Below are 21,315 nucleotides of genomic sequence, written 5' to 3' on the forward strand. Positions count from 1 at the left end.
CTATACTTACCCCTCCAAGGACTATAAATGTTGTGGTTTCTGGTAACAGTGCCAACACAGATATGATTATCATGAATATTGCTGCTATCGCTGAGTTGATAATATCCTAAAACACAGAATAGCAAGGTCCGCTTTACATGAAGATCACCAAAAAATAAATCAGCTGCCTAGAGATTTTGAAATTTTCATTTTATTAAATTTAGTGGTTTTAAAAATTATTTTAGGAAATCCAAGTGCCGAAGTAAAATGATGCCTATATTGCATTTGGTCTACAGCAATGCCTAGTGTTTTTCTTGACCTATGATATACCAATCATCTAACTACTTAGACTTTCCTTTTTATTTAAATGCAGTTGGAAGGAGAACTCATCTGGTTGGGACTGGATGATATATTGTGTGGAAGGTTTATAATAGAATGGTACAGAATGCTAAGAGAAAATGTGGAGTTGTTTACACTGTAAATCAGACAACTTTATAATGTTACTAAAATGCAGTTAATGCAATTCATAAAAAAGCAGCACCCACTTGGCAGAAAGTAGTAATTTTCAGGAAAAAACTTTCATACATTTGCATGCAATGGCTGGCTGATTATGTTATTATTTCTGATCATGTAGTTCATTTCTTTAGTGATTTCTAGAAACAAAGCTTTGCCCTCTGAACAATGGCTTTAAGCTAGCATTTTGAATGGATGTATAGTGTGGGAAAGGTAAACTGTCTTTATTCTGGAATGGTTTATATCTGTTTACAGGGAACTGTAGGCAGGAATGTATTGTTAATATACAAATATCAGACCTTAAACTGGTAATTTAGAAATGTGGTTATTAAAAAGAAAATGGGGGTGCATAGGTGGCTCAGTAGGTTGAGCATTCACCTCTTGATTTCAGTTCAGGTCATGATCTCAGGGTCATGAGATAGAGCCCCATGTTGGGCTCCACACTCAGCACAGAATCTGCTTGAAATTCTATCCCTCTGCCTCATTCACATTCTCTCAAAAAAAAAAAAAAAAAAATAGGAAGAGTTCCATGGGGACCGGGAAAGATTAGATGCATGTAGGAAGAAAAAGTTCTCATTTGCAAGAAATATTCAGACTGTCATTGGTTAATGTTCCTCTGTGTTGGATATTTTGCTGGCCTCAAGGCAGCCACACATCTACTTCAGACAGACAGCCCTGCCTCCTGTGAGTAATTCAGGAAAGTGTATATGAATGGCTTATGGGTAAAAGTGGGTTCTAGGGAGTGTACCACTCTGCAGGGACCTTATTCTGTTCATTAACCTTCTTTGTCCCTGGCTAGCTTTCCTCAATGCAGCAGCCCTCTAGTTATGGTTGTTTCTCTTCCTCTGCTCAGTCTAACCATACTTTCAGCTTTCTGGTCACCTGTCCACTTGAGGGACACCATTTTGGTCAAGGGACCTCCAGGAATACAGTCTGTGAATATTTATTTCTTCCAGGACTTATTTTGCTCTCTTTACATGTTCCAGTGTTCACCACTCCTTTTTGAAATGCTTTTCTCGCTTGCCTTCTATGACATGGGTCTCCCTTGCATTCTTTCCTGCTTTTCTCTGGCTCCTCCTCCTTTTCACCCAATATGTGGGCGTTTCCCAGTTTTACCTTCAGCTTGCTTTCCATTCTTTCTTTGCCATTTAGGCCAGTCCCGGAGCTCATCTACCATCACAAGGTGATGACTTCCAAAGTTGCAGCTTTAACACCTCTCTCCCAAACTTCAGACCTGTTTTGAGTATTTCCATCTGAACATTACATAAGCAACTAAAACCTAGTATTTCTCAAACTGAACTCATTGCATTCCTCTCCCTGGCCCTTCCTTAAACCTATTCTTCTTTCTGTAGTTCCTATATCATTATCATCTCAAGATACTTAAATGGCAGATATTCTTAATTCTTATGTACGTAGTCCTATCAATTCTACCCTGTTAACCCTTTCTCTACAACTACTGTTATCACTGTAGTTCAGGCTTTTATAATTTTCATGCCTGGATTACAGAACCAACAATTTTTTTTAAAGATTTTATTTGAGAGAGAGAGAGAGAGAGAGAGAGAGAGAGAGGCGGAGACACAGGCAGAGGGAGACACAGGCTCCACACAAGGAGCCCGATGTGGAACTCAATCCTAGATTCCAGGATCAGGACCTGAGCTGAAGGCAGACGCTTAACCACTGAGCCACCCAGGCGTCCCTAGAACCAATTTTTTTTTTTTTTTTTTTTAAGCTGGAGAACTTTACTTTTATTCTTGAAGTTTTATACTAGGAAGTCAACATTTAATTTAATAATCCATTGTTCACAATTGATTTATAAAAAATTTAATCCTTAAATTGTACATCAATATCCTATGACTCCAAATTTTATCACTCTCCTTCAAATCTGAAGAAAATGATTATTTTAAGTTCCACAGATAGCACAGTCCCACTGACACAACATTTAGTTCAAAGTCCTACACTCATGAGAAATTAAGAACAGCCAGTATCAAACTGGCCTGAAACCTGATTGTGTTCCTGGCTCAAGATACCTGTAGTAAATTTGTAAATCCACACTAAGACACAAAAATAAACTAGGGTGTGATGTAATATAAAAAACTTAAAAAAAAAAAAACTTTTCACAGCAGAGTAAAAATTAACATTAAAATGTTACCAAATTTCAACCATATTATGATGTTTTATCCAATTAGTTTTCAAAATGCCTAATTGTGAATCAAATGCAAAGAACATCATGTAGGATTTTTTTTTTTAAGTTTGCCCAGCACTTCAAAATGGTTATGGAATTAATAATAACTTTTAAAATGTCAAGGTATGCTATACATATGCACTTTTCTGCTAGGCTGGGCTAGTATCTTCCATGGCAAGATACTAAAACTATTGAATAAAATGTACTTTACAATAGGTACTTGATTAATTTCCCTGAAATTATCAACATCATTACCAAAATCTTCCAGGATTTTGTAAGATTTGATTCCTAAAATATAGTTTTAAAGTTTAACTTAAGGAGGGAAAAAAAACCCTCATATATTTGACTTTTTATGTCCTTTTTTGGTCCTTCAATGACCAAAGAGAATTTTAAACAAATTATGCTTTATGTTTCTTGGCTTAATAAAAAGCTACAATTTCTATTATCCAAATTAAGAAAAAGTATACTAATCAAAAGCTATTAATTTTGAAATATCTATGTAAGACTGTCTGTAGGTCCCCTTAGAACCTTTCCAAGCTTTTATAATCAATTATAATCAATTTTAATGAATTATGTACTAGAATCAAATTAGGTAAAGAAAAACTTATTTTGCAAAAATAAAATCACTTCCCAATATGCTTGACAGAAGCAAGCTATTCATTTTCATTTGTGTTCCATTGAAGACATAACTGAAATCTGTCCAATGGTTTATTTCCAACTGGTCCACTATGGAATTCTTCAGAATGTTTTAAGATTGGCTGTAGCTAGAGTTCTGACTTCCATTTGGAACCTGCTCTCCACTGTTTGGAGGAGGTTTTGGCTTTGGCATCTTACTAAGAATAGTTGCCATCTCTTTTCGCTCATCAAAATTCTTCCACCGCTCATACAGTTTTAAAATAACCCTGATTATTTCTAAAATCTTCTCCATATCCACAGAAAGCTCAGCAAACCACTGTCTGGCATCTTTCTGCTGAACAACACAAGGTACATGTAGACAAGCTAAAGCTATCATGAAAGGAGGATAGAGTAGGCAAAGATCCGTTCTGTAGGTATCATTCACTATCCTCCATGCAAGGGGAAGCAACATGTCTTCTTGGCCCACGTCCTGCACATACTGGAGCAAAGGTCTGTAAGGATGATACACTATCAAGCAACAATCCATTAGTTCTAAAAGATAGAATTCACATTATAATATATGGTTCATCCTATAAGGAAATTCCTTTGGAAAGGCATATGAAAATCTAGTTTTTAATACAGAAGTACCAGCAGAAATCAATCTTGTATTTGAGACTACTCCAAATTCCTCTACTTTGGATGCCAAAAACACACAGTAGGAGCCATTAACACAAGATTTTTTTTTTTTAATACAAGATTTATACTTTTCAGAGAATACCTGGCATAGAATCTCTTGAAATAGACTGTTCAATAACTTGTTGTCTTAATTTTAAGATGTTCACCTAATGCTTGAATAACATTTGTAAAAAATATTTGTAATTTCCAATACTCTTCTTCTGAGAGAAACTTTAAGTCCTTCTGGCGTTCCTTCAACAGATCTTGTTTATCCAAAATCCACTGCAAATAATGGGAGCTCTGCCAAAAGTTCCCTGCCATGGAACACAGCTTGCCCTGATAAAAAAAAGCACCAGGAGGCAGAGCAGCCCGCAGAGCGACCATAGACCCAGCCCGCCCGGTAACCGTGCTCCTGGATCTCTAGAACCAAATTTTTAAGTGGTCTCTGAGACCTACGTCTAGTTTTGTTCCTCTTTAAGCCATTATTGACACTGCCCATGGCAATTTCCTAAATTGCAAGCTGCTCATGTGACTCTCATTTAAAACCCCTGAAAAGCTTACAATGCCCTTTGGGTTAAAACCCAGGGCACATAAAGGCTTGCAATGCTTTGACCTCCTACTGCTTCTCAAGACTCCACTATTGCCCCCTCTCTTCCACAACTCAATATCCCATCCATTCAGAACTACAGGCAGGTCCTGGAGCGTCATGCTCTTCCTTCCCCTAGACTCTCACATATACTGCTTCCTCTACCAGGAAAGCCCTCTGATCCCCATACCTGCTAACTAACTACTTTTAATCCTTCAGCCCTCGACTCAGGCATAGTTTTTTTCAGGAAAGCCTATGATGATTTGGTCCCCTTCCCTGGCTGGATGCCTCCCTATGATTCTGGATACGCATCTATCCCAGCACCTATTACCTATTACTGAATTACTCATCTGTCTTGCTTCTTGGCTACATTGAAAATTTCACAGTCATAAGATTTGTATTTTATCAAAGAACACATTACAGAAGCTGGGATTAGCAGACATGTAACACTTGCTGAATAAATGATTCTCCTAGATCAAGAACAGAGAGGAATCTGGGTTTCATAAGGGAATAATCCCATAGTTGACCACGTAGCACCATTTCTCAGCAAAGTTTGATCCTCAGAGAACTGGAAACTAAATTTCAGTCTACACATAGGCCACTCGCCCTCTCAGTGTAGTTTGTTAAGCTTAGGGCTCCAAGTTTATTGCTAGGGTCTATAATAAATTCTAGAGAATTATAGTTTGGAGAAAAAATACTAAAATGCATTAGATTTATTAACCTTAGAAAGCAGATGTGAAGAGCAACTATACAACTTGTTGAGTAAAGAGGATATGGACCATGCTTATGTCCTTGAAGAAATTCCTAGAATAATTTAGCCTAGCTCTTTCTGCTACTAAAGGACATTATATACTCTGAGGGCCAGCTGAAGAGGGCATTGTGATCTCTTTTCCTAGACTTCCCTCCAGTCAAATCCAGCTCTAAAAGTGTGATCAAGTAGAAGTTTAGAGAATTGCTATGAAGATCCTATTTCCCAGATTTCTCCTTTTGGGACTTTTTCAGCTTGTGATTAGCTTGAAATGTTCATCATTGGCCTTTGAAGGTGGTTCTAGAAGGTACCACTTGAAGGCATGCTTATGGTTTGAGAATAGCTCTAAACTCCTCCCTTCTTAATAGGGGTTACTAGCTTGGATATCAACACTTTGGAATCCAGGAAGATGGGACAAGTGCAGCAGAGGAAGACTTAACTGCAGCTATCAGTCCAGCCAAAGGTGGGAGTGGTAGCAAGGGGCCTTAGGAGGGAGACATACAGAAACAGGATGCTGGGGACAAAACTTAAAACAGGAGAGAGAGGTAAGGTCATTCAGTTCATCCCAGAACTGGAAAATAGTCCAGGCTAAAGGGACATGTTCACCTTAACTAGCATCTTCAACTTGCCTATTTTGGCTGTTTTCAGAACCATGTAGGCACTCTACTGGGCAGTTATTCTCAATGCTGTAAGTAGAGTAGGTAAGTTCATATGCTATTAAATAAGGTTGTATAAGATGAGTTAATTATTTAGCATTAATTATTACAGACATTCTTACGTAAGATAACCCTGTACTTCATTTCCCAGATTATTTTAGTTTTCCATTTAGAGATCCAAGATATGTAAGATTTGGATACTTGTGTATCTGCCTCCATCTCTTTCCCCAATTTTGAAGCCATCTCAATACGTACTTAAAAGGGAGATAAAGATTAAGAATTCTCTATAATTTTCTTAGCATAATCTTAAATTTAAATTTCTTTAGAAGATAAACACTTAAGTGAATTCTCCTAACAGAAGGGTCAGTCCCATCTACTGGTAGGTGGGAGCTCAGAGGAGAATTTATGCTCTGTGGTTGCACCAGTAACAACACAGAATATGGTAGCAGTGGGCAGATTTCCTCTTTCTTAAGCCTATCAGACATTCCATAAAGGCTTAAAAAACTAAAGACTAGTTTTTTGTTTTTTTTTTTAAGACTAGTTTTTAAAAATGTCTATGACGGGAAAAAAACTAGTTAATTTTAATAGTAAAACTGAGCACTTACAAGCAAAGGCCAAAATAAACAGTCCATTATTCGATCAAGCCTCAGAATATATAAAAGTATGAAAAAGAAAATAACAGTGACTTCAAATCCAGTGATGACAATGTATGGTTCAGGGGCTTGTGCAATGATAAAAAAGGTCATGGATGTCACATTTAGTGCCTATAAGGATAAAAAAAAAAAAGATTCATTCAATGATTACTGAATGCAAGTTTAAGCTGTAAAAATGATCATTTCTAAAGTAATAAATGTGTTTATGCCATATATATGCACACCTAAAAGGAGAATTACTAAAATGTATGGATATTGCCTTTTTTTGTGTTTTAGGGGACTAGGCGTCCCTCTCTGTCATTCCACTTGTACAACTAATACCATCACTTTCCTTGATACCATCACTTTCTCCCTTCATCTTTTCCTACTACATATCTTTTTTTTTTTTTTTCTTCTCTCTCAAACCTTCCAATCTCTCCTCACTGGCTCCTTTCCTTATCATAATACAAACATATCCAAGTTCTCTTCTCTTAAAACACACACACACACACGCCTTCCATTCATCCTGGTCCCCAAAGAAAACTCCTGTTTTCTACTTCTCTCTATAACGCTTTGCAAAAACACCTGTATAGTGACTGTGTAATTCCTTACCATCTGCTCATCATCACTCCTTAACTCTTAGCAATCTGGAATCTACTGTCAAATTTACACTTAGAATGTTGCCATGAAAAATATTGGAGAAAAATTTAAAATAAATTGTTAGAGAAAAACAATTCTCTGAAGAACCCTGTGGGGGAGAAAAGGGGAAAAAAAAACTCTCAACAATACTGATGCTTCACTTTTTACATATTTTCTCTAACCTAAATAGAATGCAATCAGAATTGATGAATATTTTGAGTTAAAAAAAGCCTTGAAGATAATATAATTCAGTCTCATTTCCAAAGGAAGATGATATAAAACACAGAAATGTTAAGTGACCTAAAGGAAAAATAAGCTGATAGGTCTCAGGGAGTCTGTCAATGTCATGTTCTTAGAAGCTGTCATGTTACAGCTCTACCCCAAATCTCTATATTTTTGGAAAATGGTTTTGTCAAAGTTTCCCCTGGCTAGACTTTTATGACTGGTCTGTTAGCTGGTAGCATCTACATTCACTTTTATTTTTTTAAAATATTTTATTTATTCATGAGAGAGAGAGAGAGAGAGAGAGAGAGAGAGAGATGCAGAGACCCAGGCAGAGGGAGAAGCAGGCTCCATGCAGGGAGCCTGACGTGGTACTCGATCCCAGGTCTCCAGGATGAGGCCCTGGGCTGAAGGCAGCGCTAACCCGCTGAGCCACCCAGGCTGCCCTACATTCACTTTTATTTTTTTTTAATTTTTAAGTTTTTAAAAAGATTTTATTTATTTATTCACTTTAGACACACACAGAGAGAGGCAAACACAGGCAGAGGGAGAAGCAGGCCCCATGCCAGGAGCCAGTCGCGTGGGACTTGATCCCGGGACTCCAGGATCACACCCTGGGCCAAAGGCGGGCACTGAACTGCTGAGCCACCCAGGGATTCCCCCCTACACTCACTTTTAAACCTTAAATCTATACAGGCTCATTATTCATAATTCTTTCAATCACTTTATTAGCCTAAAAATAGCTACCTTTAAACTTCTAAATTGGTCTGAGTATGTGGCAAATATAACCAGTAACTAAATAAGCCGTTCTTTTTAATTAATATAATTACGATTAGCAACATCTCACCTCAAACCACTTCATTTACTCTACTGAACCATAGTCTTGAGTTCAAGGATCATGAAATCTAGGGTTACTTTTTCGGCCCCCATCCTCTGTCAACTTTTTGCACCATGGAATTTGACACTGGTGATTAATCTATTTTCTTAAAAGTTCTTATGATTTCAGTCACACTAGGTTCTTCCCCAATCCATTATTTACAGCTCTTTTATCATTACTTTCAGCCTTTGTCTCCAGTTCTCTTTTAAATATCCCACCGATATCTCACACGTTTCTTCACCACTCTGAAAACTACTTTTGCTCAATGATTTTTCAGAATTACTAAACTTCATGAACATTTTTTAGTTCTTATCCTATGGGACCCCCATGGCCTAATTGCCATTGCCTGTCTTTTTCCTATTTTCCTTTGCACGTCACTTTTTCCTAGTCCTTATACCCCTGCAGCGATTCTCCCTTGGTGGGCTTCTCTCCTTTCACCATCCGTTTAAGATGCTGGCGTTCCTTTGGCTTCTGTTCATGACGCGGTCGACAAGTGTGGGTCCGTGTCCCAAGTCAGTCCTCAACATCTCACACATAAAATCGTCATTTGCAATCTCTATGTGAATACCTACAGGAATCCCCAATTCACCGCATCCAAAACTGGGCTCATCTTGCTTGCTCCTTGCCCTTAATCGTTCACACCACTCTCTATCCCGTCACCCACCCTAGAATGAATTCTGTTACCGGTGCTCCTCCCCACTCCCCACAATTTATCAATCCTCGGGTCCTGTTGATTTAATGCTAACCGTCTTGGGAACCCATCCCCTCTTCATCCCTACAGCTACAGCCCTTTAGCATCTTCCCTGAGCTACCACGACAAAGGTATTAGGGGACAACTTCCAAAATGCAAATACGTGGGCGGCCCCGGGTGGCTCAGCGTTTAGCGCCTGCCTTTGGCCCAGGGCGTGATCCTGGGGTCCCGGGATCGAGTCCCACGTCGGGCTCCCTGCATGGAGCCTGCTTCTCCCTCTGCCTGTGGCCCCGCCTCTGTCTCATGAATAAATAAATAAATAAAATGTTCAAAAAAAAAATGCAAAAGCGCTGCCCCGCGGCTCCCCGAGGTCTTCTGTCGTTCAGCTCCTGTTTCCTCACGCCTTGCCCACAGGACAATCCCCATGCGTCGGGTCCTCTTCCCACCTCGGCTGCACCCTGGTGCTCAGGGGGTGCGAGCTCCGTCCTTCCCGTTGCTGAGGCCCAAGACTTTGGGGCCGCCTCGACTCCTCTCCTCTTCTTACAGCGCGCACCGGGATTCCCTGCCGCCTGCCGGCCCCGCGGCGGTCCCCCCCCCCCCCCCCCCCCGCAGCCCTTCGGTCCCTCTGACCCGGTGCGGCCAACGCGGCAGGCGGCTCCCTGGGCCGAGCGAGCGCGTCCGTGAAGCCCGGGCAGGAGCGGCCTCGGGGCGCACAGCGTCTGGCCCGGCGCCGTCCCCCGCGGCCCTGCGCGCACGCCCAGCACGCCCCGCCCGGCCTCACCAGCCGCAGCATCTTCACGTGGCCTTTCACGCTGAAGCAGAAGGGGCGGTGCTTCGGCTTCAGGTTCAGCGTCGACATCACGCCTGCGGACGCGGACGCGGCAGCAGCGCTTCTCCCCCTCAGGCCGCCGCCTCAGCTCCCCGCTCCGCCGGGCCTCGCGCCGCCACAGCAACCGCCGCGCCGGCCGCGAGGCGCCCGCAGGATTCCCGCCCTCGCGCGCGCATGCGCACGTCCCCGCGGCTCGCGCTCCTACGCATGCGCTTCACGGGGGCCGGCCGCTGGCCGCCGGGGCTCGCCTGGGGCACTTCCGGGTGCGGCGGGGAGCCACGCGGGCGGCTCCTCCTAGCACCGCCCTCCTCGCACTGTCAGGCGCCGAGGGCCCCGGGGCTTCCCTGCCGGGAGCGTTTCCGGAGGGGTGTGCACGCGGGGGATGGGGTGTGGGGTGCGCTGGAACCCCTTGCAGGGCCACCCCGGGACGCTGAGCATCTCTAACACCAACTCAGGATTTCCCCTGGTCACCCCGGCTAGAGTGGCCACCATCACTCTCCCTTCATGGCACTGAACACTAGCTGACATGTATCTTAAGAAAAAAAATTGCGGGACGACCGGGTGGCTCAGCGGGTGGGCACCTGCCTTTGGGTCAGGTCTGATCCCAGGATGCGGGATCGAGTCCTCACATCAGACTCCCTGCGAGGAGCCTGCTTCTCCCTCTGCCCGTGTCCCTGCCTCTCTCTCTCTCAGTCTGTGTCTATCGTGAATAAATAAATAAATCTTAAAAAAAAAAAAAAAGAATATAAATTGCACAAAAGCAGGAGCCTGCCACCGTCCGCTACTCTCCCTGAAGGGTTGCCAGGGTCTGGCACATACTGGATGTAGAATATGTGTATTCTGAATCAATGGCCTGGGCCTCCTGCCCTGCCCCTGCCCCCAGGGGATCACAGTCTGATCCAACAACCTCACCCCAAGTCACAAACACGTGGAACTTAATCCTGAGGTTTATGGAGGACACGTTTTCCCTGTGCTAGGTCTGTGGCAGGTATTACAGAAAGCGTCAGATGGGGTTGTGGTTTTCCGGTAGAGCTAGAGACTGAGTGAACCCTCTCGCAAATGACTTCTCTGTCCTAGTAGCATCTTGTATTTCTGAGAAAGGTAGGAAATGCTTCCACCCAAGCACTAGGATGGGCATGCCCACACAGTTCTTACTGCATCAGCTTGGGTTTCAGGGCCTGGGCCTGTTGAATTATATATACCCCATCTGCCTCACACCTGGGCTGAATTTTTGCTCCCTGACTATAGATGAGATTTACAGACTGCCTTCCCACCCCTAGTTGTCTGTTCGGTTGGAATTTGGTTGTGCCTTTCTTAAAAGATAAACTGAGGCATATTAATTTTTAATAGTTTAAACAAAATTTGGGCAGCCTGGGTGGCTCAGCGTTTTAGCGCTGCCTTCGGCCCAGGGTGTGATCCTGGGGAGCGGGGATCGAGTTCCCCCTCCGGCTCCCTGCATGGAGCCTGCTTCTCCCTCTGCCTGTGTCTCTGCCTCTCTGTCTGTGTCTCTCATGAGTAAATAAATAAAATCTAAAAAAAAAAAGAAAAAAAGAATTTAAACAAAATTTGATTCAGTCAGCATCCAATCTAGTGGATAGAAGGGAGCTCCAAAGAGCTGTACAAGATAAAAGACCTATAGGCAAAAGGAAGCCAGAAGAAGAAAGTTACACTGGCAAAAAAGCTGGCTGGTTGTTGCAAGGTTACTTTGCTTTAGGGGATGGCAGGGGTATATCAAGCAGCCAAACTAAATAGTATTGATCAGGCTATTTTCTGATGGACTGGCCTTAGCTTCCATTTCTGGAAACAAGATAATAATTAAGTCTTGGCTGGGGGAGGGGGGGGCTTAGCATAAGCAAACTCTATTTGAGCCTGTTTTCTGTTTTTTGTTTGTGTTTTTTAACACTTTCTTGAGTCATCTAATACATTGACAGTCTAGACCCTGGAAATGTCAAAGTTTGGAGGAAAGAGCGTAGGCTGTGAGGCAAGAAGGCTGGCTTGAGTTCCAGCTTCACCCCTTAATGAATACTTCTGATCATTTTCAACAAGTTCCCGAAGTTTTCGGAGGATCAGCTCAGCTAGGATTCTGGGAGTGACAATACCCACTTGCAGGATTGTTGGGAAGAATAAATGACACCCCAAGTGTGTGCCAAGTGCCTGGGGGGGACACGTGCCAATTAAGTAAGCACCACTCATTAATCAAGCCACGGTTTGGGGGTGTTGTTGGCCATCCCGACCCCTCCTCCCCCGCCCCAAATCGGCGGTTCATCCTGCCGGCACCCCGTTAGAGGCAAGGTTTCCTGGCTGCAAAGGGCTCCGCCAACGCCTGGAATTGCTTCCCTCCTCCGGCCGAGGGCGAAACGAGCTCCGGTCTCTTTAAGAGCCGGGCCCGGCGGGCGCGGGGGGGGGGGGGGGGGCGGCGCGCGCTCGCGGCCTCGCGCAGGAAGCTCCGGGCCGCGGGGTGGGCCGGGCCATGCTGCTGCGGCCGCTGCGGACCTGGGGGGCCCGGGCGGCGCGGCGCCAGGGCCCGGGGAGCCCCGCCTGGAGCTCGGGGCCGCGGGGGGCGCCGCGCCGGGCCCCGCCTCGCGGTAACGCGGCTCTCCCTAGCTCGGGGCCGCGGCTCTCGCTCCCTGCGCGGCGGCCGGAACCCGAAACTACCCCCGGGGCGGGGCGGAGGGGGCGGGGGGAGCAGAGGGGGCGGAGGGGGCGGAGGGGGAGCATAGGGGGCGGGGGGAGCAGAGGGGGCGGAGGGGGAGCATAGGGGGCGGGGGAAGCAGAGGGGGCGGAGGGGGGCGGAGAGGGGCGGGGGGAGCAGAGGGGGCGGAGGGGGCGGGGGGAGCAGAGGGGGCCGAGGGGGGGCCGAGGGGGGCGGAGGGGGCGGGGGGAGCAGAGGGGGCGGAGGGGGGCCGAGGGGGGCGTTGGGGGAGGGGGGAGCATAGGGGGCCGAGGGGGGCCGAGGGGGCGGAGGGGGGCGTTGGGGGCGGCCCTCGGCACCTGCTGCACCTGCTGCACCTGCTGCAGACGCCCGGGCGCTGCGAGGGGGTGGGGCGGGCAGCCGGGCGGCGGGGGTGGGGGGAGGGGGCTCCGGAGAGCAGAAAGACCCTCCCACCCCCGCGGGCGGGGGGCTGCTCCCGTCCGGGTCCGGCTCTTGGCCTTGGGGAAGCCGGAGGCCGGGAGCTGCAGTCCGCAGTCCGGGGAGGGCGGGGGCGGTTTAGTCTCTGACTTCCTGCTCCCACTGGGCGGAGGCTGCCCCTTTCCGAGCGGGGAACCGCCGCGGTCGCAGCCAGGGTGTAGCGTTCTTTGGTCTTGGGCCGCGCGGGGCACCTCCAGCGTCCGTGTGATGTCAGCCCCGAAACCCCGAAACCCACGCACGCTGCCCACTCTTAGCCGTGGGGTCCCTGTGGAGGCCACCCTGTGTTTTGACTTGCCGGACCCATCCGTGAGGATCGTAAATATGACATGCATGGAAAGTGGAAAGTACGACCTACCGAGTGCAAAAAAAGCTGAGCACAGTTGGGGCCCGGCGGTGCCAACAGGCCCGGGGCCGCCCCTGCGCAGTGTGTCTCGCGTGTAGGTAGAGAGCAGTGGCAGGTGTGCCTCCGTCCACCCCTGGGGGGACTCCCATGTCGATGACAGACAGGCTTAGGCCAGGGAGGAAGCATAAATATTACTGTTTCTGTGGTGGTTTCCAAAATTAGGACAAAGAAGACTGAATTACTCAAAGCTGACTTTAAACTTCTTTCTTTTGTAGATAGAGAAAATGAAAAAGAGAAAAAGTCAGTGGTAAGTCCCTCTTTTATGTGCATGCCCCAGTGTAGGATTGTATGTATGTAAACAGAGTGGGAGATTGTATCTATATATATATAGGGAGGGAGAGAGAGGGAGCGCTGAGCTGAGAGAAGGAATATGTGCACATATTAAAAACAGAAATATAAGAGGAGCTCCGCGGATGAGGAAGTCTGTCTTCACCCCTGGGCCTCAGACCCCCTTCCCAGAGGCCACCTGTTACCAGGTTCTAGTATCCTTATCAAGAGTCTTTACATGTATTCATAGCCTTTAGGTGGATTGGACTGTTAGCTTGATGAAAGATTACAAAAGGATTTGAAAAATGCTTACCTTCTTGGGTTAGTGGGTGGCAGCCTGGCTGTGAGGGCAAGTCTGCTGACTCCTGCCCCCTGCCCTCCAGTGCTGAGACTAGTGGGGTGCATGGGGGTTTCAGAGAGAATCCGTGGGGGTCCACAGACATGGGTTCAGCCAGTGTACCAGTGTAGTGACTTTGAGATGCCAGCTGTGGGGTTTAAGGGCCTGGGCTGGTATGGGGTTTAAGGTCAAAGAAGGCCCAGCTGGACGTGCTCATGCAGACATTGGAGCCTTTAGCTGGCTAGGGTAGGGAGCAACATTTTGATCACCGTCAATCCAGAGGCTCAGTTCCTGGAGGGAGCTAGAAGTTGGTAGCTTCTGTGGATCAGGAGGGAGTGGTTTGGTGGATGATGTCAGGAATAGCTTGGCTGGGATCTGCAGAGGGCAGAGAGGGTGGGTAAGCCCTCTGGGGTATTTAGGGTGATGGAAAGGGCCTGTGAAGGAGTAAAGTTGCATGAAGGGGATCGATGATTGAAACACTTGAGATGGGGGATCCCTGGGTGGCTCAGGGGTTTGGCGCCTGCCTTTGGCCTAGGGCGCGACCCTGGAGTCCCGGGATCTAGTCCCACGATCTAGTCCCGCGTCAGGCTCCCGGCATGGAGCCTGCTTCTCCCTCTGCCTGTGTCTCTGCCTCTCTCTCTCTATGTCTATCATGAATAAATAAATACATTAAAAAAAAGAAAAAGAAACACTTGAGATGTGTGGAAGTGTGTTGAAATGAGAGGCGGGGTGGGTTCTGATGATAGGCATCGCAGAGGGAGAAGGGGTATTAGGTTGAGCTGGCTGAGAATTGATGCATTATTGTGCTATTAATTGAGCTAGCACTGATGTGAGCCAGGCCTATCTGGGGTGTTTTCAGGCATGCAAGTAAGTCCATGGGAGGTGGCATGTAGCCTGCATATAGGCCTGGGGCTACTCTTAATCATTCAAATCCTCTGAGTTCCTGGGGACCAAACAGCCCCTGTCATTAGTGAGTGCCTGGTCTGATGGGGAGCAAGGCAATCAATAGGACCCTGGTAGTTCTAGAATAGCAGTGATTCTGGGGGCTGTGAGTAGGGAGCAGGGCTTCCAGAGGACAGGGACTGAGGGGAGCCTGGGGCAGCCTTGAAGCATCCTGGGAAATGAAGCAAAAGGGGAGGCAGGAATGTTGGAGCAGAGGAAGTTGCAAGTGTGAGTCATAGAAGGAAGAGAACCTGCAGGCCCGAGACTCCAGTCAGTCCCCAGAGAGCTGGCGAGGAGGGACTGGAGACAGGTTCCCAATACCTAGGGCCTCTAAAAGACTCGACTGGATGTGATCTGGTTTGCCTCTCCGGAAGAGATGGTGGTGAGGGATGCCTGGATGGCTCAGTGGTTGAGTGTCTCTCTGCCTTTGGCTCAGGTTGTGATCCTGGGGTCCTGGGATCGAGTCCCACATCAGGCTCCCCACAGGAAGCCTGCTTCTCCCTTGGCCTACGTGTCTGCCTCTCTCTATCTCTCATGAATAAATAAATAATCTTTAAAAAAAAAAAAAAAGGAAGAGATAGTGGTGGACCATGGGTGGGGTTGAGGGGTACTGCTGGGCCAGACTGGAAGGTGTAGAGGCCAATGGGAGGCTGCTCCATCTGTGTAGGGTAGAGGCCTTAACTGGGGGCTAGGGAGACAGGCCAGGTTCTGCAGATGATTGGGAAGCAGGGCCTGGAGAAGTTGCTGGGTGAGGGCCGGAGGCACCCCGGGGTGTTGAGAGGTGGATGGCGCAGCCTCTCCTGAGGACTGGAACAGGAAGAGGAGCCGTATGTGGGGGCTGGGAGCTGACGAACTGAGGTGCCCAGAGGACACCATGGGACAGAAGTCGGAATATCTGTGCTGAGCTGCAACGGGAAGTCAGTCACCACCACAGGATAGGAACAGGAACTTCTGGATGACGTCTCCTCTAATCACTCTGTTCCCTGCAGTGAACAGGAAAGGAACCAAGTCTCTGCATAACAATGTCTAACTTGAGCTCTTCTACGTTTTCTAGGAAGAGAAAAAGTCCTTTCCCTTAAAGAACAGCAATAAGACAACAAATACATTAGGGCCCTGATGGGATCTGCCTTTTGTGTGTCTGTTAGGTTCCTTCTGCCATTTCTTGTTCTGAGGGAGTGAGCTGGGGGCCCGGACCCGGAGGGGGGCTGGCATCTGTAGAAGTGGGAATGTGTGGTCTCCCAGATACCTGTTAGCATCCTGTTAGCATCGAGGTGGGAGGGAACGTTCACAGGTGACTGGCAGAGTTTATAGTGGGGGGAGCAAGGTGAGACGGCACGCTGTGACCCCGCGTGGGTTATGTAGGGGATGACAGGCTTCCCTGGGGTCATGAAAAGGGTCTAACAGACCTGTGTGCATTTCCATCTCTTTCCTTGGCCAAGCCCTCTGACTTGGGCAAGCTATCTACATGGCCCATGTTTCTCTGCCTTCCTCCAGTCTGTTTTTTTTTTTTTTTAAAGATATTATTAACTTATTCATGCAGAGACACAGGCAGAGGGAGAAACAGTCTCCCCATGGGGAGCCTGATGCAGGAGTCGATCCCAGGACCCGGGGATCATAACCTGAACCAAAGGCAGATGCTCAACCACTGAGCCACCCAGGTGCCCCTCCCCCCTGGGTTTACTGTGCCCTGATGGCTGTGAGCCCTCTCTCAGTTAGTGTGAGCAGTGTGGGTTCAAGCTGTCCTTTCTGCTTAAGTCCTTTCTACAAGCCTCATTCTTCTCTTCTGTGAAAATGTTAGGACTCACTGCTTAGCTGTCATGGTCAAGTGTGGTAATGGTCTACGTTACCCACCTTCAGGTTGAGCACCTGAAGCAAGGTGCTCAACCAAGCCCTCTCCTGCACGATTACTTTCCAGTCCATGTTTTCCTGTGTAAAGCAGTGAGTTAGGTACCACATAACACGTAGGTACTCTGGTTAAGGAGGCAGGACACTTGGACCTAAAATCTAATAGTCTGAGGGGTTGAGCTAGGGAAGGGCAGAGCTATGGTGGGCACGGCAAACTGTGTATGGTCTAGGAAGGGATTTTAGGCGGGCGGTGGCTTGGTGGCCATCCGTGGTGGGCCTGGAACCAGCCACCAGGAGTGGGAATCAGTTTGTGATTCCCACTGCTCATGGTGGGACCTTGGAAATTTCCCATGGGGAAAATTTTGTGTGCACATTGAAGACTTGAACTGAATCATTTATGCTGTTTCACCTGAGCCCTTCCCTAGAAATTCTTCCCTGATACTCCCCTCAGTGCTTAATTTTTGATTCTAATGTGCATTTATCTTTTGTTAGATCTGTGTTGAGGGCAATATTGCAAGCGGGAAGACGACGTGCCTGGAGTTCTTCTCCAACACAACAGACATTGAGGTATGGCCTCTACACTGGGTTCAAGACAACCTGGAAAAGCTGGATGGAAGTGACTTATAGAGGGTGTAGAGCAGCTGTATCCCATAGAAATATAATGCAAGCCACATAGGTAATATACAATTCCTAATAGTTTTACTAAAAAAAAAAAAAACCCCAAAAAACCCAAATCCCAAAAGAATATTTAATTTGATACAACATTTTCTAAATGTTATGTCAGCATGTATCTGTATAAAAATTATCAATGAGCTGTTTTTAAAAAGGTCTTATGTATTTATTTATGAGAGACACACAGAGATATGCAGAGACACAGGCAGGGGAAGAAGCAGGCTCCCCGTGGAGAGCCTGATGCAGGACTTGATCCTAAAATCCCAGGATCGTGACCTGAGCCAAAGGCAGGTGCTCAACCGCCGAACCACCCAGGTGTCCCTCAATGAGCTATTTTGTATTCTATTTTTCACACCAAGTCTTTGAAATCTGGAATGTATTTTAGACGTATGGTGTATCTCAATTTGGCCTGGTCACATTTGAAGTTTGCAATAGCTACACGTGGCTCATAGCCACTGTGTTGGACACTGTGGGCATAGGCTTCCTGTCGGCTTAAGAGGGGTCTACTGTGGAAAGGAAGTCAGGCTGGTAAGAGTGGCTGGAATGTTGCAGTGTTAATCCGATGTATCTGTGTCCAGGCTGGGGAATATTAGCATGGGTAGCCAATTAACGTAATCTCTAGTTTATTTATAGCCCAGTCAGTCAGAATAACCTCGTAGATTTTGGAGAAGTGCTTCTTTTTTTTTTTTTTTCCAAATTTTTTTTTTTTTTTTTTTTTATTCATTTATGATAGTCACAGAGAGAGAGAGAGGCAGAGACACAGGCAGAGGGAGAAGCAGGCTCCATGCACCGGGAGCCCGACATAGGACTCGATCCCGGGTCTCCAGGATCGCGCCCTGGGCCAAAGGCAGGCGCTAAACTGCTGCGCCACCCAGGGATCCCTGGAGAAGTGCTTCTACACTAAGACCCTGACTCTTCTTCTTGGTAGATTTTAGTTTAATGGTGTCATTTTTTTTTTTCAATTTTGGCTCTTTTTTGTTACTGTAGATCTTATAATTTTCATACGTTTAGAGGTGTTTTCTTTCCCTCTTTCCCTTCTCTGCTTTTTACTTCTATTAAAAATATATATGGTCTGAGGGGCACTTGAGTGGCTCAGTCGGTTAAGCATCCGACTCTTGATTTTGGCTCAGGTCATGATCTGAGGGTCCTGGGATCGAGCCCCACATGGGCTCCTTGCTCAGCCTGGAGTCAGCTCGTCTCTCTCCCTTTGCCCCTCCTCCTTTCTCTCTCTCTCTCTCTCTCTCTCTCTCTTTTTCTCAGATAAATAAATAAATCCTTTAAAAAATATGTGCCTATGGTTTGATAAAAAGAATAAACATTCTGTAGCCCTCATCTTATTTGTACAGAAAAGAGTTTGCAGGCCCAAGACCACTGTCCTCAGGCTCATGTGCAATGTTGGCCCTTGGCTGGCGTGTGGGAACTTAGATTTTGGGAGCATTCCATCGTTTCCTAACTGATAGAAATGACTCTCTGTGCCTAAACTGCTTGTGCAAACAATATGGTTTATCCTGGACACCTGCTTTCTTTCTGAGAGCCTGGAATTTTTGCATGTGCCGGCCAGAGCCTGCCTACATGCGTGGACTCTGATAAAATCCCTGAACTGCTGGGCTTAGGCCAGCTTCCCTGGTAGACACGACCTCACACGTGGTGTCTCAGCTTGCTGCTGGGGGAGTTAACTGCTTCCTGTGTGACTCCCCTGCAAGAGGCCCCTTGGAAACTTGTGCCTGGTCTCCCTGCAGACTTTTTTCCATCCACTCTTTTCTCTTTGCCAATTTTGTTTTGTATCCTCTCCCCGTACAAATCTTAGCTGTGAATACCACTATGTGCTGTGTCCTGTGCATCCTCCTAGTGGGTCATCACACCTGGGGAGGCAGGGGTCTTAGGGACTCCTGACATGCCTGTCCTGAGTAGTGTAACTCTGCATGGCATTTGAGGAGCACTTATGTTCTCAGCTAAGACCTTGGAGCCAGGGAACAACAACAGAAATAATAATAACAACAAGAGTCCGCATCTAACGAGGATAATACTATATACTGGGCACTGTGTTAAGGCTTCATTCTACCGTCTAATTGACTTTGCAGTCTTTTGAGAGTAGTCTCTATGAGGTAGGTACAATTATTCCCTCGGTAGCAGAGCAGGAAATAGGCTCAGTGAGGTAAATGAATGGCCAGTGTCACACTGCTAGCATGTGGTCGAGCCAGATCCCAGCCTGGGCTCACTGGGGACCACACCTCTGTAGTGTAAAGAACTTCGTTGGCTTTAGGAAGACCTCACTTAACCTTTGGATCTCAGCTCATTGCTCTTGACCTCCCCAGCTAGGTTACCCTTCTTGGTGTAGATTCTTCTGGTCCTTCTATATATACCCTTGTTTCATACTACTTCTCAGGGCTTGAAAATATGTGATTTCTGTGATGATTTGATTAAGGTCTGCTTCTCACAGTACGTTTTTTTGTTTTTTTAAGATTTATTTATCTTAGCACGAGTGAGTGTGCCTGAGTAGGGGGAGGGGCCGAGAGGGAGGGAGAGAGAGAATCTCAAGTAGATTTCTTGCTGAGTGGGCAGCCCACGTGGGGCTCCATCTCCCAACCGCGAGATCATGATGTGACTTGAAACCAAGAGTAGGACGCTCAACCCACTGAACTGCCCAGGCACCCCAAGGTGCCCCAAGTTTAAAATTTCATAAAAGCAGGGACTGAGGGACACCTGGGTGGTTCAGAGGTTGGGCGTCTTGCCTTTGGCTCAGGGCGTGATCCCAGGATCCAGGATTGAATCCCACAACGGGCTCCCTGCCTCTGCCTATGTCTCTGCCCCTCTCTCTCTGTGTCTCTCATAAATAAATAAATCTTAAAAAAAAAAAAAAAAAAGCAGGGACCGAGGTGGGTTTGCTCTTGCCTAGCATGGCACTTAGCACAGTGAGTCCTCAATAAGTGTTGGATGGTAGAGCCATAGATGGAGCACAGGTCAGGGCCACCTGTGACCAGCCTCTAGTCAGGGGAGTAGAAGGGTGGGGGGAGTTACTCTTCCTGGGTCCCATACATTGCTTTCCTTCGGTCTTTAGTGACCTATAGAACCTGCTTACATGCCCTTTCAGGTCCCTGGATGGATCCAGGTACTTTCAAAATCTTGGCCACAAGAACCCCATTTAAATCCTTTCTAGCATGTACCTATACCCCCAGAAAGGCTCTGGCACAGTTGAGGAAGTGAACTAATGAAACGTGACTCTTACTGTCTGCATGCCCAATGCAGAGACCCAAGGGAGGAAGTGGAGCGGGGGGTGCAAATTGCTGAGGTCATAGGAGAGCCCCCAGCAGGGCAGCTGGGCTTCAGGCCACAGCTGGAAGTGCTGCAAGTAGCTTCCCTCTTGGCTTCTGTCTCCTGTCTGGCCAGCCTGACATGGGCACAGTACGGGCTGGGATAGAGCACATGGAGGAGAGATCGAATGAACTGCCTTGCCCTCAGGGAAGGGAGGGAGCTCCCAAGGCAGCTGAAGGGCGGCATGTGTGTAGACTTGCACTCAGGAAAGGACAGTGTCCTCAGGTCACGTGAGAAAGCCACTCTGGTGGAGTTGTGGCTTCACAGAGATGGTTGCCTGGCTCTCTCGGTCCACCCTGGGAGCCAGTGTCCTGAGGAATGGCAGAGCTCTGATGTTTTCTTTTCTTGCAGGTGTTACAGGAACCGGTGCCCAAGTGGAGAAATGTCCGTGGCCATAGCCTTCTGGTGGGTGTGTTGTTTCTTGCGTTAACTGCCCGCTTCCACCTCAGTGCTGGGAATGGTGGTGCTGGTGCCTGAGCCTGCCCCCTCCCTGCACAGGCCTTTGCTGGCTCGAAGCTGGCCTGGAGGAGAAGAGGGAGGGGACAGATGGAACATGACAGCGT

General features: G+C 47.1%; 2 protein-coding genes and 1 pseudogene across 5 annotated transcripts in view; 1 reads left to right on the forward strand and 2 right to left on the reverse strand.

Moving 5' to 3' along the window:
* Positions 1-10,434, reverse strand: part of CKLF (chemokine like factor) — a 17,131-nt gene extending 6,697 nt beyond the window's left edge. The window contains exons 1-3 of one of the 2 annotated variants that reach the window (XM_026011428.2): positions 9,797-10,434; positions 6,560-6,718; positions 11-106 (exon numbers count right to left, since the gene is read on the reverse strand). In XM_026011428.2, coding sequence (XP_025867213.1) covers positions 11-106; positions 6,560-6,718; positions 9,797-9,874 — 333 coding nt within the window. In that variant the 5' untranslated portion in view covers positions 9,875-10,434. The remainder of the gene's footprint in view (positions 1-10; positions 107-6,559; positions 6,719-9,796) is intronic. The other variant, XM_026011429.2, reaches the window with a different exon arrangement.
* Positions 2,223-6,504, reverse strand: LOC112929387 (cyclin-C pseudogene; annotated as a pseudogene).
* A 1,842-nt stretch (positions 10,435-12,276) lies between the features above and the next one.
* Positions 12,277-21,315, forward strand: part of TK2 (thymidine kinase 2) — a 29,130-nt gene continuing 20,091 nt past the window's right edge. For 2 of the 3 annotated variants that reach the window (XR_011996150.1, XM_072731747.1), the window contains exons 1-4: positions 12,277-12,429; positions 13,593-13,624; positions 17,261-17,335; positions 21,104-21,157. Coding sequence is in view for 1 of the 3 variants with exons in the window: in XM_072731747.1 (XP_072587848.1) it covers positions 12,315-12,429; positions 13,593-13,624; positions 17,261-17,335; positions 21,104-21,157 (276 nt within the window). In the remaining 2 variants the exon portion in view is untranslated. Of the gene's footprint in view, positions 12,430-13,091; positions 13,281-13,592; positions 13,625-17,260; positions 17,336-21,103; positions 21,158-21,315 lie in introns of those variants that run through there. The other variant, XM_072731748.1, reaches the window with a different exon arrangement.

Source organism: Vulpes vulpes, chromosome 12 (genome assembly GCF_048418805.1).
Source record: "Vulpes vulpes isolate BD-2025 chromosome 12, VulVul3, whole genome shotgun sequence".
Lineage (NCBI taxonomy): Eukaryota > Metazoa > Chordata > Mammalia > Carnivora > Canidae > Vulpes > Vulpes vulpes.